The sequence below is a fragment of the Malus domestica genome, chromosome 01, assembly GCF_042453785.1.
Source record: "Malus domestica chromosome 01, GDT2T_hap1".
Taxonomy (NCBI): domain Eukaryota; kingdom Viridiplantae; phylum Streptophyta; class Magnoliopsida; order Rosales; family Rosaceae; genus Malus; species Malus domestica.
The window spans coordinates 19,782,576-19,795,368 of record NC_091661.1 but is presented as its reverse complement, the minus strand read 5'-3'; the positions used below and the strand labels follow the sequence as shown (position 1 = coordinate 19,795,368).

Genomic DNA, 12,793 nt, shown 5'->3' with positions numbered 1-12,793 from the left:
AACCTATCATTCCACTCTTACCCCAAAACAACATCTACCACGCTCTTCACAACGTTATCCGTCCCATTATCTTCGATCATCCTATCATAAAAATGCTTGAAATGGAAAAGCCTTTTTTCAACTACTCTATAATTACCACAAAAGTTTGCACAAAAATGGAAAAGCCCTCCCTATCATTTGCCTCAAATCGATCCAAACCCTTTCATGGGTTTTTATCCAATTTCTTCAAAACATAGATTATTGCATCAGTGGTGAGTGATGTGTACTAGGGCTAGGTTCGGTTCAAATCGGTTCCGTTTTTTGCTAAAACCGAAACCAAACATAAATTTTGGTTAGGTTCGGTTCGGCCCCTTTTTTTTCGGTTTTCGTTGGTTGTTTTTTTTTTAATTGAAATCTGAAATTTTAACATCTCCAACACAATCACACTTCAAGTCTTCCACACCTAAAATAAACATAACGTCCAAACTTTAAAGTCCTCAAGCACACACTTCTTCTCTTCAAGTCCTCAAGTACACACCTTCTCTTCAAGCTCAAGCTCATCTAATTAAGATACAAAACATATAATAAGATTCAATTAGGGAACAACCCTAAATCAAGATTCATAAAGCTTTCCCATACACCAATTACATAACATATAGCTGTAAAGAACAGAACATAACATCCAATGGGTCAGTGAAGGGATAACATGTCAGAACGTGAGAACTTAGATTGTCTACAAAACAACTGATCTTTGCTGCAGCTTGGGTTATCTATATACATACAAAAGCTAGCCTTTATTTTAGTATGAAACAAAATTATAATAAGGAAGAAGAAACTATATATTAACTACTGTAAATGCATATCTTATTAATGCAGATAAGGGTATGGTTTTTGTCAGCCAACTCCAATGGAGATAAGGGCTAAGCTAACTAAGCTTTCCGACGGTATGGTTCTGTGCAAACATCACCATTTTTGGTACCTTCCATCCTTTCCAAAACCAGCATATACAAAATCACTATTCTATAAAACACTCTCAGAAATGACTAGTTACAATTAATCATTTGAAATACATGTATTTAATAATTTCATTCCAAATACACACAATTTTTGAAATCGAGTTATGAATTGACAGAGACACCATAATCTGCAAGGCCTGCATCACAATTTGTGAATTTTCGTCTATCGATTTTATCACCATTGCTTTGATAATTCGACTTCCATTAAACAACATTGCTGTAACATATCAGTGAAAAAGAAATTTATTGAATTGGCTATCGAACGGATGGCTGAAGAAGAAGATGGTTCATATTCGTATGGGAACACAAAGTATCGAAGTCGAACCCAGTTTTCACCACAAGGGTATGAATGTTCAAACTTCAGATGCACAGCCAATGGTTACAAACCAATAAATCAAAACCTCTCATTTTTTCTAATTGACAACCCATTCCTTACCCATCAGATTCTTCTAATTGACAACAATAGTAAGCATTCTAATTGACAACAATAGTGAGCATTACTATCAAAGGAAATCTGTAGAACATGAGAGACTGACTGACTAACCTTGCAAAGGCAGTCGTGGGTCGAGAGACTCGAGAATGGAAACGAAGAGAGGACTCAGAGCCAGAGAAGGTCGCGGGTCATGCCGTCACGGCTCACGGGGGTGAGAGATTGAGAGTGAGACGGCGACACTGACTGAGAGTGAGACGGGTAGCACCGTCGCAGGTCACAAGGAAGAAGATGAAGACAGGTAGCAAGTGCGAGGAGCGGCGGAGGCTCGGTCGATTCTGGGCGTTTGTCAGTGTTTCCAATCGATATAACAAGGTGTTGCTAAGTGGAAGGCTCTAATCAATGAGAGCAATTTAGAATAGGACGCCATAGTGGCGGTAAACTTAAGTCCTCCTTATCAATGTCCACAAAAGATGAGTGGTAGCATAGGTCAGAGTTGCTAAATCAGAAAAATTGGTAGAATTTTAAATAACATCACAAAGTTCTTATCAAAATTAAAATTGAACTCGCTGGCTACATGGGGATGATCATGAACAAAGTATCACATGACTGTCAAAAAATTGGAAAGTACAATCAAGAATGTTCATTGTTCGATCTTCCATCACAGCAGGGAATCAAGAATTTCTCACTTCACTCTAATGATATATAATTGTTTCTTCAAAATCGTCGATGGATTCAATTCATAGAACTAAAAGGAAGAGAATCCAGACCACCCCAGTTCTGAGGGATTCATATCTCGTTACCGTGGACCACTTCAGGCCTGGCTACGCTGCCCGATATATGCTCCCAGTTTCCTTTGCATCCATGGACCATTATGCATTTGTATAGGTCTCAGACCTAAATGCATCACAGGCCAAAACAGATCAGAAGAACCAAAAGAAGAGTTTTTATTATGCCCTGCACAAAAAAAAAAAAATTAAAACATCTGTCAACAAGCATACTCTCCGTAACAATGAGCTCACATGTACACTTGAGCGAGCGTGCAGAGAGCGAGAGAGAGAGAGAGATGATCACCTTGATTCTTCAGTAGTTTCTTCAGATTTCCACACTATATCTTGTAAACCCGATGAGAAAGTTTTGTAGAACTGTAGTAACAGACATTTAGAGGGCAGAATCAGTAGACAGCATGTTGGCCCTTGAAAAATAGTATGGAAAATGTTTGAAACTAAAATGTTCAATATAAAATGTTCGCTTGCCTTGTGAAACTCTAGTGTGTCACCACCAGTTTTTCGGAGCTCTACCATGTGCACGGAGGGGGCCATCTCGAACACCTTAAGCAAGAAGTTAAGAAGAGAGTTAATTACACCATGTTTTACGATTTGGTACTTAATCGAAAGTAGCATCTTTAGTTTTTGTCAAGTTGACCCTTACTAAGTGATGACTTGCTTTCCAAATAACTGTATCAAACACATAATATATATACATGCCACAGACAATACCTCAGTAGCTACGGAGAGGTGGCCCTTTCTGCCATGCTTGTCTCCTTGCAACTTCATCTGCAATTGCTCGGAATTAGCAGAAGATACATTTGGAATTTATAAACATAACAGGAAGGTTGTTTTGATAGGATACTTGCATATTAAGTCAAGTCTTATAAAGTGCAGCATGAGAAAGAGTAGAATAAAACACATTACCTTGTAGTCTCTCTTGTGAACATTAAAGCCCAAAGGCTTTGCAGCTTCCTCAATTTTGTTCATGATTTCATTTGCAGGGCGTTGGGAAGTAAATCGGGTTTCTCGTTTCACAAGACCCTATAGTATGGAATTCCAAATGATCAGAAGGCAGAAAACTTGCAGAATAACTTTGACAACTACAAAGAATTAGAAGGCCACTATGGATTGTGAGCCTAAGCATGCTCTTGATTCAACAAAACCTATAAGTCCTAAACACTAATACCGCGAATCCTTGATTTTCTAATCTTCCTAAATCTACTAGGCTCCCAGTTTCTGTCCGACTAACAATTGGAACAAAACATGTATTTTGCAACTGCAAATACAATCATACTGTAGAACGCCACACCGAAGCATTCATAAAAAGGAATTAAGAAAATGTCATGCTACATACCATTTGCTTCTCAAATAAATTTTCCAGGTTGAAACTGTTTGAGCTAGAAATAAGCTCAAAAGCATTCATTGATACAGGTTTCTCTTTCCTTTCCGTTACTAATTTTTCCTGCAACAAGCCAAAAGAAAAGGACTATTTCAGAATGTGTACAAACTCAAGACAATATTCTATCAAGCACACAAAAACTGACAGATTATTCCGACTAAAGATAACTAGAAAAATTCATGGTTGAGAGAAATAAATTAACTTATGACTAATATTCATACGTTTGAGTTGCCGAAAACAGCATCTACATCATCTAGATTTACATCCTCTTCCACTTTGAACTGTGCTGGCTTGTACCCTTCCTTAAACCATTCATTTTCTAAGATCTCAGGAATTGTGGTCCGCTGTCACAGAAAAAGAAAAAAAAAAGGAGAGAACAAGAAAAGAACACCTAGTCAGGCTATATAACAAATGATCGTCTGCATTAAGGTATTAATGCCCTGTAATGCCTGTATAATGAGCTTACATGCGCACGCTCATATACCAATGGTCTCAAATAATAACTTTCAAGAGCATATGGGAAGAATGTACTTATTGAATTTTGGCACAGTAGAAAGGGCTTTGGAGCTCACCGTTACAGGGTTTGGATCAAGTATGCGCTGAATCATTTTCTTTGCACCGGATGAAAACCATCCTGGACATGAAAATTCAGCTTTGCAGATCTGAAATTAACAATAGCCATACATTAATAAGTTATCCAGAGATTCCCATCATTTAAACAGAGGATGCGAAACTTGTTTACGTACTTTTTGGTACAGCGCTATAAGACTTGGTTCATCAAAAGGCAGGTAACCAGCCATGAGTACAAAGAGAATGACCCCGCAAGACCAAATATCAGCTGATGTGCCATCATAACCTTTATTGTTTAGCACCTGATACAAACATACCAAATGTGAGAAACAAAAGAACATAATCAAACAGTAATGCAATAACTTGTTTTCATAAGGTCAGAAGTGAATGCCTCAGGAGCAACATAATTCGGAGTCCCACAGGCAGTATGAAGAAGGCCATCTTCCTGCAAAATGTGTACACTATCTGCTTTAGTATGTCATATAACATAAGTTATAACATATCGGGAACAAGATCAAATTGAACATTCCGACTTCTCACCAACGACAAGATCCAAATACACTCCTCATAGCAAGAGGAATATTCACTTCTGGTAACAGTACATGTGGATTAAACTATAATCAACTTCAATACAATATTTTACATCCACTAAAATCTTTTTGCAACAATTTTACTCACCCGCACTTGCTGTTCAAATGTACTGAGACCAAAGTCTGAAATCTTCAGGACACCATATGAATCCAGAAGAAGGTTTTCGGGCTACAGAAGAAGTAAAAAGATATAAGTGATGAATACTCAAATAATGAAACCCAATATTTCATTCCTATCGCATGCAGTATGCAACCAAAAACCCAATATTTCATTCCTATTGCACGCAGTATGCAACCAATGCATCTGTAATAAAGTTATAAAGTCTGTTAAACCTTCAAATCTCGATGGTACACGCCTCTACTATGGCAGTAATCAACAGCATTAATGAGCTGTTGGAAATATCTCCTGGCCTCATCCTCTTTCAGTCTCCCATTTTTGGCCTAAGGAAAAACAGAACTGATAAGGGAGTGTTTTCCAAAAGAAACACAAGACTTGTGTCCTAAGTAACAAGTAAGAACATAGTATTTAACCAAAAAGAGTATTGTGCAACCGGGGATAATGCAAGTTGAAACAACAATCGCTTACTATTTCGTCAAAGAGCTCACCCCCATCAACAAACTCGAGAACAATGTAGATCTTAGTTTTGCTTGCCATGACCTATTCATAAGCACAAAAAGTTCTCGATTCAGAAATGTGCGAAGAAATCTGTATATGCATATGGTATTCATTGCGTATTTCAATACCCCCTGTACAAGCTATATGATTGTTCATATCATTTACAATCAATCAAATTTAAGATTTCACATTTTAAAAAAAAAGCTACTATAACGATCATAACGAAAACACCTATAATTTTTTTTCTTCAACAAAATAAAAATGGAAGAGATTACCTCAAACATCTGGGTAACATTTGGGTGTTTGATCAGCTTCATTGTTGATATCTCTCTTTTTATCTTTCAATACAAGCACCAAGAAACAGTTAGGTATACTTTCATTCCTGCTCTACATTATAACCAACTAAAGTCCTCGTATTTTATCACCTGACCTACTAAAAAACATGAATTATAATGTTTATCATTGATCGCCAACTTCAAACCAACCATGAAGAATTAGAGTGTTAGAACAAAAAAAAAACAAAAACAAAAAAAGGCATTTGGGTCACACTGCCATCCTAAAATGATTAAAGGCATGTACTGTTTACCAGCGCCTCCTTTTGCATTTGGCAGAAAAACTTAAAAACCTTTTCAAAACCTAAAACAATAAAAACGATTATGCGCAGAAGTGATTCATACCAAATCATTCTGAACGACATTCCTACGTACATTTTGATTGATTTGAAGAAAAAAGCACATTATATAAGGATTAGGATATGGGGACACACGTTTTTACACACATTTTAATGTGTTTCAACCAACTGAACAATTTATGTTTTATTACGTACGTGTTCGATCATCTTGTTTCTGAGGACTTGCTCACGGTGGACGATTTTAATGGCGACGCACTGCCCGGTCTCCATGTTCTTGGCGAACTTCACCTTCGCAAACGTTCCCTCTCCCAGCGTTTTCCCCAGCTCGTACTTCCCCAAGCGGGTCCTCATCCTCGGCCCCTTCACGCTCATCTTGCGCCCCTTCCTTACTATCCAGATCCCACGGTCCGAAATTTCCAACTTGTTCCCGCGCAAAGGATCTAAAGATTATAACTCAGTGTTTGTTGCAGCTTCTTGGTCGGGTTCGATAGGAGGGAGGGAGGGAGGGAGAGAGAGAGAGTGGCAGATGATGAAGAAGAATAGAAGGGAGGGATTAAGGTGGTGGTGTTTACCGTGTTGACAGCGTGTGGGATCCTTCTGATATTCTCTCATCACAAGTTCCGTGGCTGTCCTGCCTCTTCCTAAATCACCTGCTATTATATCTCATAATTTCGTCGATAACTGTCTCTTATTTTTCCTTTTTTTATTGTTTTCCCAAAATACAATTTTTCTCAAAAGGCTAGAATTATGGTTTGGAGCTTGTTTTAGTGGTGGCGGAGTTATTCACGCTCAATCCAAACACTCTCACGTAGGTGAGAAATCGACTCGATTTAAAGTGTGGTCTAAAGCATCTTTAAAGAATTAACAAATTTTTTCTTTTAAAATATCATTTGCTAATTTCACTTACACGTTTATGCTACTTAACAAATTTGTCACTCTATTAGTACCTTGAACTCACTCACTCTCTCTCTCATATTTGCATCCCATGTCTACTTTTCTTTCCACTTTTTTCTAACTTCTCCAATCCACTATTTTTTTTTTGCATAATTTAACATTAATTTAATTCTTTTTAAGAAATTTTAATCACATACTGTATCTAGTATATATAATTACAATATTTTCTTGTTTTCAGGCCAAGGAAAAATATATAATTACAGTATTTCTCATCATGTGCGCATGTGAAATGCGTATCAAAATATAACTCGGTTGAATATAAGAATCTTTGATATATCATATAAGATTTTAGAACATTTTTGTAACTAATATAATGAGATTAATTAGTCTTTATTTCTTCATATTTACAATAAGAGTATAACTAATAATAATAATAAAAAAAAAACAAATGAGATAATGTATAATTTGGTAGTTATTATTTCATAATAGGATTGATATCTAACCTAATTTGTTTGATTTCTATTTTATACTAACGTTATTATTGGTTAGTCCAATTCATTAGCATTTGTTTGGATACAAGGGCAATAGTGTAATCGTGAGTAGACTGCTAATTATGTAGGAGAAACAAACGATATAGATAAACACAAACGTGAGGTCTCATGCAATAATTGAGGTATGTCTCACTACAAGTCAAAGGGCTGGCAATTGCATGGAAGCTTCAAAGTTGGTTGGGACATATTGCCCTTGCCAAGCCACGCGAGACTTTGTTTAGTGTGACCATCACATAACCATGTGGTGACATTGACTCAAGTTATAATATGTGTAACATGTAGATTATTAACAACATGCTATGTAAGGGTGTAAACATCACGTACAAAAATTGTTAAATCGAAAAACGGCATGTGTACAAGAAACAAAAGTTAATAATCAAGTTAGGCCAACATGCCATCTTTGTAACACTATGTAGAAACTCCTTCCTCTATCTCCATATATAAGCAAGAGTTACGTTTTCTTGGTGATCTGATGATTAATGATATATTGTCACTCACCGTTGCATTTAATATCAATAATTGAGATTGAAACATTAGAAACACATCCATTTAATACACACCTTGTATATCAAATTCAGCAATAAATGACCACGTCGAAGAAAACACTTCTGCCATGCAAAACCCTCTAGTAGATAAACTAATCACAATGAACTTTCTTCATTAGTCATTTATGCAATGGTTTAAGAATTTCAACTATTCAGATCAATGAGAAATGAGCCCTATAGCATACAGGCTATACAGTTTTGTTTGGTTCACAACATCATATAGGCTTCTTAATCCACTTCCACGGACAAGAATCTTATTGGGCTTGAATTATAACCCAAATCTAGCTGGATCAGAAATGGTCCTGGACACATTCAAGAAAGGGGCCTTATTCGAGCTAGAAGGAGAATAATTGAAAGGGATGTGATATCCACACACCCCATTTTACTTCTCACACATTTTTTTAATTTTCGACCATCGGATCGGATGAATTGAAGAAGATCAACGGACATAAATTATCAAGGAGTGTGTGAGAAGTAAAATGGGGTGTGTGGATAGCACACCCCTAATTGAAACTGTCATATGATGAGAGAGCGATAGATATATATAATTGTGTAAAACTAGTGACTAGTCACCCTTCGTTGCAATTCTTAGTTTTGTTACAGGGTGGTTTGATTTTATTTTCCAAACGCACAAAAAGAGCTGCACAATTACGCATGCTTACCAAACTAGTTGAACATATGTCATTGCATTAAACCCCTAAAAAGGAACTTTTTATGAAGTGTATATAGTACTCTTGTCTTCTCCTTGCACACTCTCGCCTTGTTTCCTCCACATAGTTTTCCTTTAATTTTATCAATCAAAGGTTAGAAAAAGAATGGAGGAGTGTTTGAGGAAGAGGGACTGTGCAGAAATGATGTAAGAGAACTTCTGGTTGTTAGTTATATATTAAATAATACTTGTATTATCTACCCTAGGAAATTTGGAGAATAGTTCTTATCAGTTTGCACAATTTAATCGAAAAGAGTTATAATAGACTTGCCCTAGAAAGGGATTTTTATATAAGTGAAATGTATAAGAAAAAGCAAAGTTTATTATATCTTTTATTGTATTCTACTTTATCTTCTGCTGTTTTAGGGTTGTAAAGGTTTAGGGACCCGGCTTCTTTGCCCTCCCAGTTTTCATACTCTCATTTCTTCCTGTTTTGTGCGATCACGGTTAAGCTACGTCAACATTTTATATTGATTTTTTTTATAGAGATAATAAAACAAAAAGCAATAGTGATATAAAATGTTGATATGGCTTAACCGTGACCTCACAAATAGGAAAGGATGAGAGTTTATAAGAACTGGGAGGACAGAGAAGCTAAGTCCAAGGTTCGAGGGAGAAACCTCCAAGACAACTACAAGTGTACAACTACACAAATCAAACTGAAGAATAAGAAAAGTGACTTTATGCTGTTATCATTTGCAGAATGTCGAACAAACCAACCCAAGTTATATATATATATATATATATATGGATGACAGGGTTTGTACTCCTGCTTTAGGGTTGCAACAAAATACCTTTCAATTATTTAGAAAAGAAAAATGGGCAAAAGAATAAAGTCCAAGATGTATAAGTAGTTGATGACAGCAAGAGCTGGGACTACCCAAGAACAAATCATCCCAAGAACTCTACATTTACATTCGAAGCTGAAAGCTGCACAATCTAATGTCTGCGTGTGCGTGCGCGCGCGCGCGTGCGTGTTGGCGTTCTAAAACTGCGAAGTTGCCGAGTAGTTTTACATACATATACTTGTTTTTAAAGATAAACATATAATAATACTCTAATAATAAAATTTTCGTATGATTTAAATGAACACTTTTTTTTGTACCCAAAACTTGTGATCTATTCTCATTACTTCAGCTTACCATAAATCTAAGTGGTTAAGAACGTTACCTTTACACCCGAGGGTTTGATTTACATTCGATAAATTGTTTCAAAATTATATGTCATAATTTAAAGTTTGATAATTTGGATGATAATGTTACTAATAATATCGTGATGGAGAGGGTAAAGATAACTGCGTATATGTGAACTAATCATAATTGATGAGAAGAGAAAAAGTGTAGTCTATTTGCCTGTTCCCTAGTAGCTAAGAGCAACTCCAGCGTGGGAGCCCTCCCCCCCAGACTATTCATTATTCAATCCACCAGTGAATAGTAACTGTATTTAATGAACAATAACAGCTTTTTGCATCTTCATCCCTACACTGAATAACCTTGACAATTGGCAATAAAATATTACTATTTTTTTATTTATAAAATAATACAAAACAATTTTATTTGTAATTTCGGATAAGATTTTTAATCTTTCTCGTTGCGCCACGTGTTATTATCCGAGAAGACAATTATTGGTGATGGATTTTCGATAAGATTTTTAATCGTTCTCGTTGCGTCACGTGTCATTATCCGAAAAGACAATTATTGGTGATGGATTACCGATAAGATTTTTAATTGTTCTTGTTGCCCCACGTGTCATTATCCGAAAATACAATTATTGGTGATGGATTTCCGATAAGATTTTTAACCAATCATGTCACGTCATGTGTCACAATCTGTTTACAATCTTTGAGGATAGATTTCAGTCAGATTTTTAACGAATGACGGCATGCCACGTGGCATTATCTACAACCTAATCTTTTTTTAATCCTCCATATAATCCATCATCCATCCTCACAAATCTCACACCAATTTTCTTAAGATCTCTATCATTATTCATAGTTTCTACTTCCTTCTTCACCAAAATCAAAATCTATATCATTATTCATAGTTTTTGCTTCCTGTTTACAATCATGTCTTCTTCTTCCTCAAGGATGATGTGGGAAATCGATCAGCAAAAGGAATAATTGTTTAACCAATCAAAAGGAATGTTCAATCTCCAGGTGGCCCAAAATGAGATGGAAGATGATGAGGAGCGTAGAAGAAGAGATAACAAAACAAGAATGGCCAGAACCTCACATTCCCGTCAGGTCATCCAAGCTGTGGCTCAGATCTGCAAGCCCAGCCGTTCCGCAAACCTTGATAGAAGCAGGCAACGGCGAGGTACGAAACTCTTGGACGATTATTTTATCCGTAACAGTGCATTCCCTGATATGTACTTTAGATGTCGTTATAGAATGGAACGACATTTGTTCAACAAAATCATGATTGCTGTTTGCAACCATGATTCTTACTTTGTGCAAAAGAATGATGCTTTTGGTGCTATGAGTTTCCTTCTTGAGCAAAAAATTACTAATGCCTTGCATATGCTTGCATATGGAGCATCTGCAGACCAAGTGGACGAGATAGTGAGGATGGGGAAATCAACCATCCTTGAGTCCTTGATGAGGTTTTACGGAGCAATCGAATCTATCTACACCGCAGAGTACCTCCAGAAACCTATTGAGATGGACTTGCAATGGCTTCTGAAGAAGGGCGAGATGCGAGGTTTTCCTATGATGATTGGAAGCATCGATTGTATGCATTGGACCTGGAAAAACTGTCCAAGTGCATGGCAAGACACTTATAGGGATAGAAAATGAGAAAAAAGTATCATTTTGGAGGCGGTGGCATCTTTTGATACATGGATTTGGCATGCATTTTTCGGGATTCTAGGAGCTCAAAATGACCTCAATGTCCTTGCCCAATCCCCAGTGTTCAACGATGTCCTGCAAGGAAAGGCACCAAAAGTCACATACTGGGTCAACAGAAGTCAGTACGACGGGCCATACTACCTAGTAGACGGCATTTACCCAACATGGTCAACGATGTCCTGCAAGGAAAAACACTTTGCAAGCTGTCAAGAGGGGTGCAGGAAGGATGTGGAGCGTTGTTTTGGTATCCTCCAAGCTCGATGGGCGATTGTCAAGGGTGCTGCCAGAATGTTTGATGTAGAGTCGCTTCGATCCATCATGATTGTGGAAGATGAGTATGATTATGATGCCGTTGATAAATATGAGCTAGACACGATGAACAATTCCAAAACACAAATATATTGTGCTCATGACGCCACCGAAGAACTCGTGCAACATGAGCCATACTGCACTTCAAATGCCATATGTGCACAATGCCCGGCAAATTAACTTGATAGAGCACTAGTGGCAATTGAAACAAGCTCAAGATACTTAAGTTCATTTAGTGTGTTTGTTTTTATTTGGTATGTTTATTTAATTTTTATTTAGTGTGTTTGTTTTTATTTGGTGTGTTTATTAAATTTCATTTGGTGTGTTTTTTTAGTTCATTTAGTGAGTTTTTTTTTATATTATTTGGTATGTTTATGTAATTTTATTTGGTGTGTTTATGTCATTTGAATAAAGATTCTTTTAGTATAAATAAATTACCAAATTAAATAAATTTACTCACTTTAAATAAAGTACTAAATTCAATAAATTGGAAACAACATAAAGTACTCTATTCAATAAATAATAAATTACAACCCAAAGTACTCTATTCATCATCACTTAACCAATTTGTGGTGCTAGGATGATATTCTCTTGTCGTGCTAGGACCATCTCCTCTTGCTTTCGCTTCTCTTGCATGCCTCCTTTGCACCACGTCCTCTTTCTCCGACTTCCAAAAATATTTAGAATTTGAAGACTTCCCTTCTAAAGGCATGTTCATAATGTCACGATCTCGTTGAGCCATTTTTTCTTCTCTAACATGTTCCCTTTCTTGCCTAAGTAACTCTCTTTCTCTCTCATTAGCTTGAAATGCTCTCTCAACAGCTGCAGCTTTTACCTCATTTCTAGCCTTATCAGCCTCAAATTTCGCCATTTCCCGCGCCAAAGTCAATTCACCTTGGCGAGCAAGTTCTTCCATGTACTTTGCATAATCATTCTTGG

General features: G+C 36.7%; 2 protein-coding genes and 1 long non-coding RNA gene across 7 annotated transcripts; 1 reads left to right on the top strand and 2 right to left on the bottom strand.

Annotated features, from left to right (window-relative positions):
• Window positions 1-393: 393 nt before the first annotated feature.
• Window positions 394-1,682, bottom strand: LOC139197294 (uncharacterized). Its single transcript, XR_011582540.1, has 2 exons — window positions 1,540-1,682; window positions 394-540 (listed from the first exon to the last, which is right to left on the bottom strand). It is a non-coding gene; the product is annotated as an uncharacterized lncRNA (long non-coding RNA).
• A 239-nt stretch (window positions 1,683-1,921) lies between these two features.
• Window positions 1,922-6,800, bottom strand: LOC103433849 (CBL-interacting serine/threonine-protein kinase 9-like). Of its 5 annotated transcripts, none has more exons than XM_017331699.3 (15): window positions 6,197-6,800; window positions 5,646-5,708; window positions 5,341-5,412; window positions 5,088-5,195; window positions 4,843-4,923; window positions 4,556-4,609; window positions 4,341-4,466; window positions 4,167-4,256; window positions 3,816-3,938; window positions 3,550-3,657; window positions 3,120-3,236; window positions 2,925-2,981; window positions 2,682-2,756; window positions 2,500-2,570; window positions 1,922-2,382 (listed from the first exon to the last, which is right to left on the bottom strand). In XM_017331699.3, exons 1-15 carry the CDS (start codon window positions 6,371-6,373, stop codon window positions 2,376-2,378), a joined length of 1,329 nt encoding a protein of 442 aa, XP_017187188.2. In that variant the 5' UTR covers window positions 6,374-6,800; the 3' UTR covers window positions 1,922-2,375.
• Window positions 6,801-11,089: 4,289 nt separating this feature from the next.
• On the top strand, window positions 11,090-12,034 carry LOC139187956 (uncharacterized). The gene is made up of 2 exons (XM_070804627.1): window positions 11,090-11,399; window positions 11,568-12,034. The coding sequence occupies exons 1-2, from the start codon at window positions 11,090-11,092 to the stop codon at window positions 12,032-12,034; spliced, it is 777 nt and encodes a 258-aa protein (XP_070660728.1).
• Window positions 12,035-12,793: the final 759 nt, after the last annotated feature.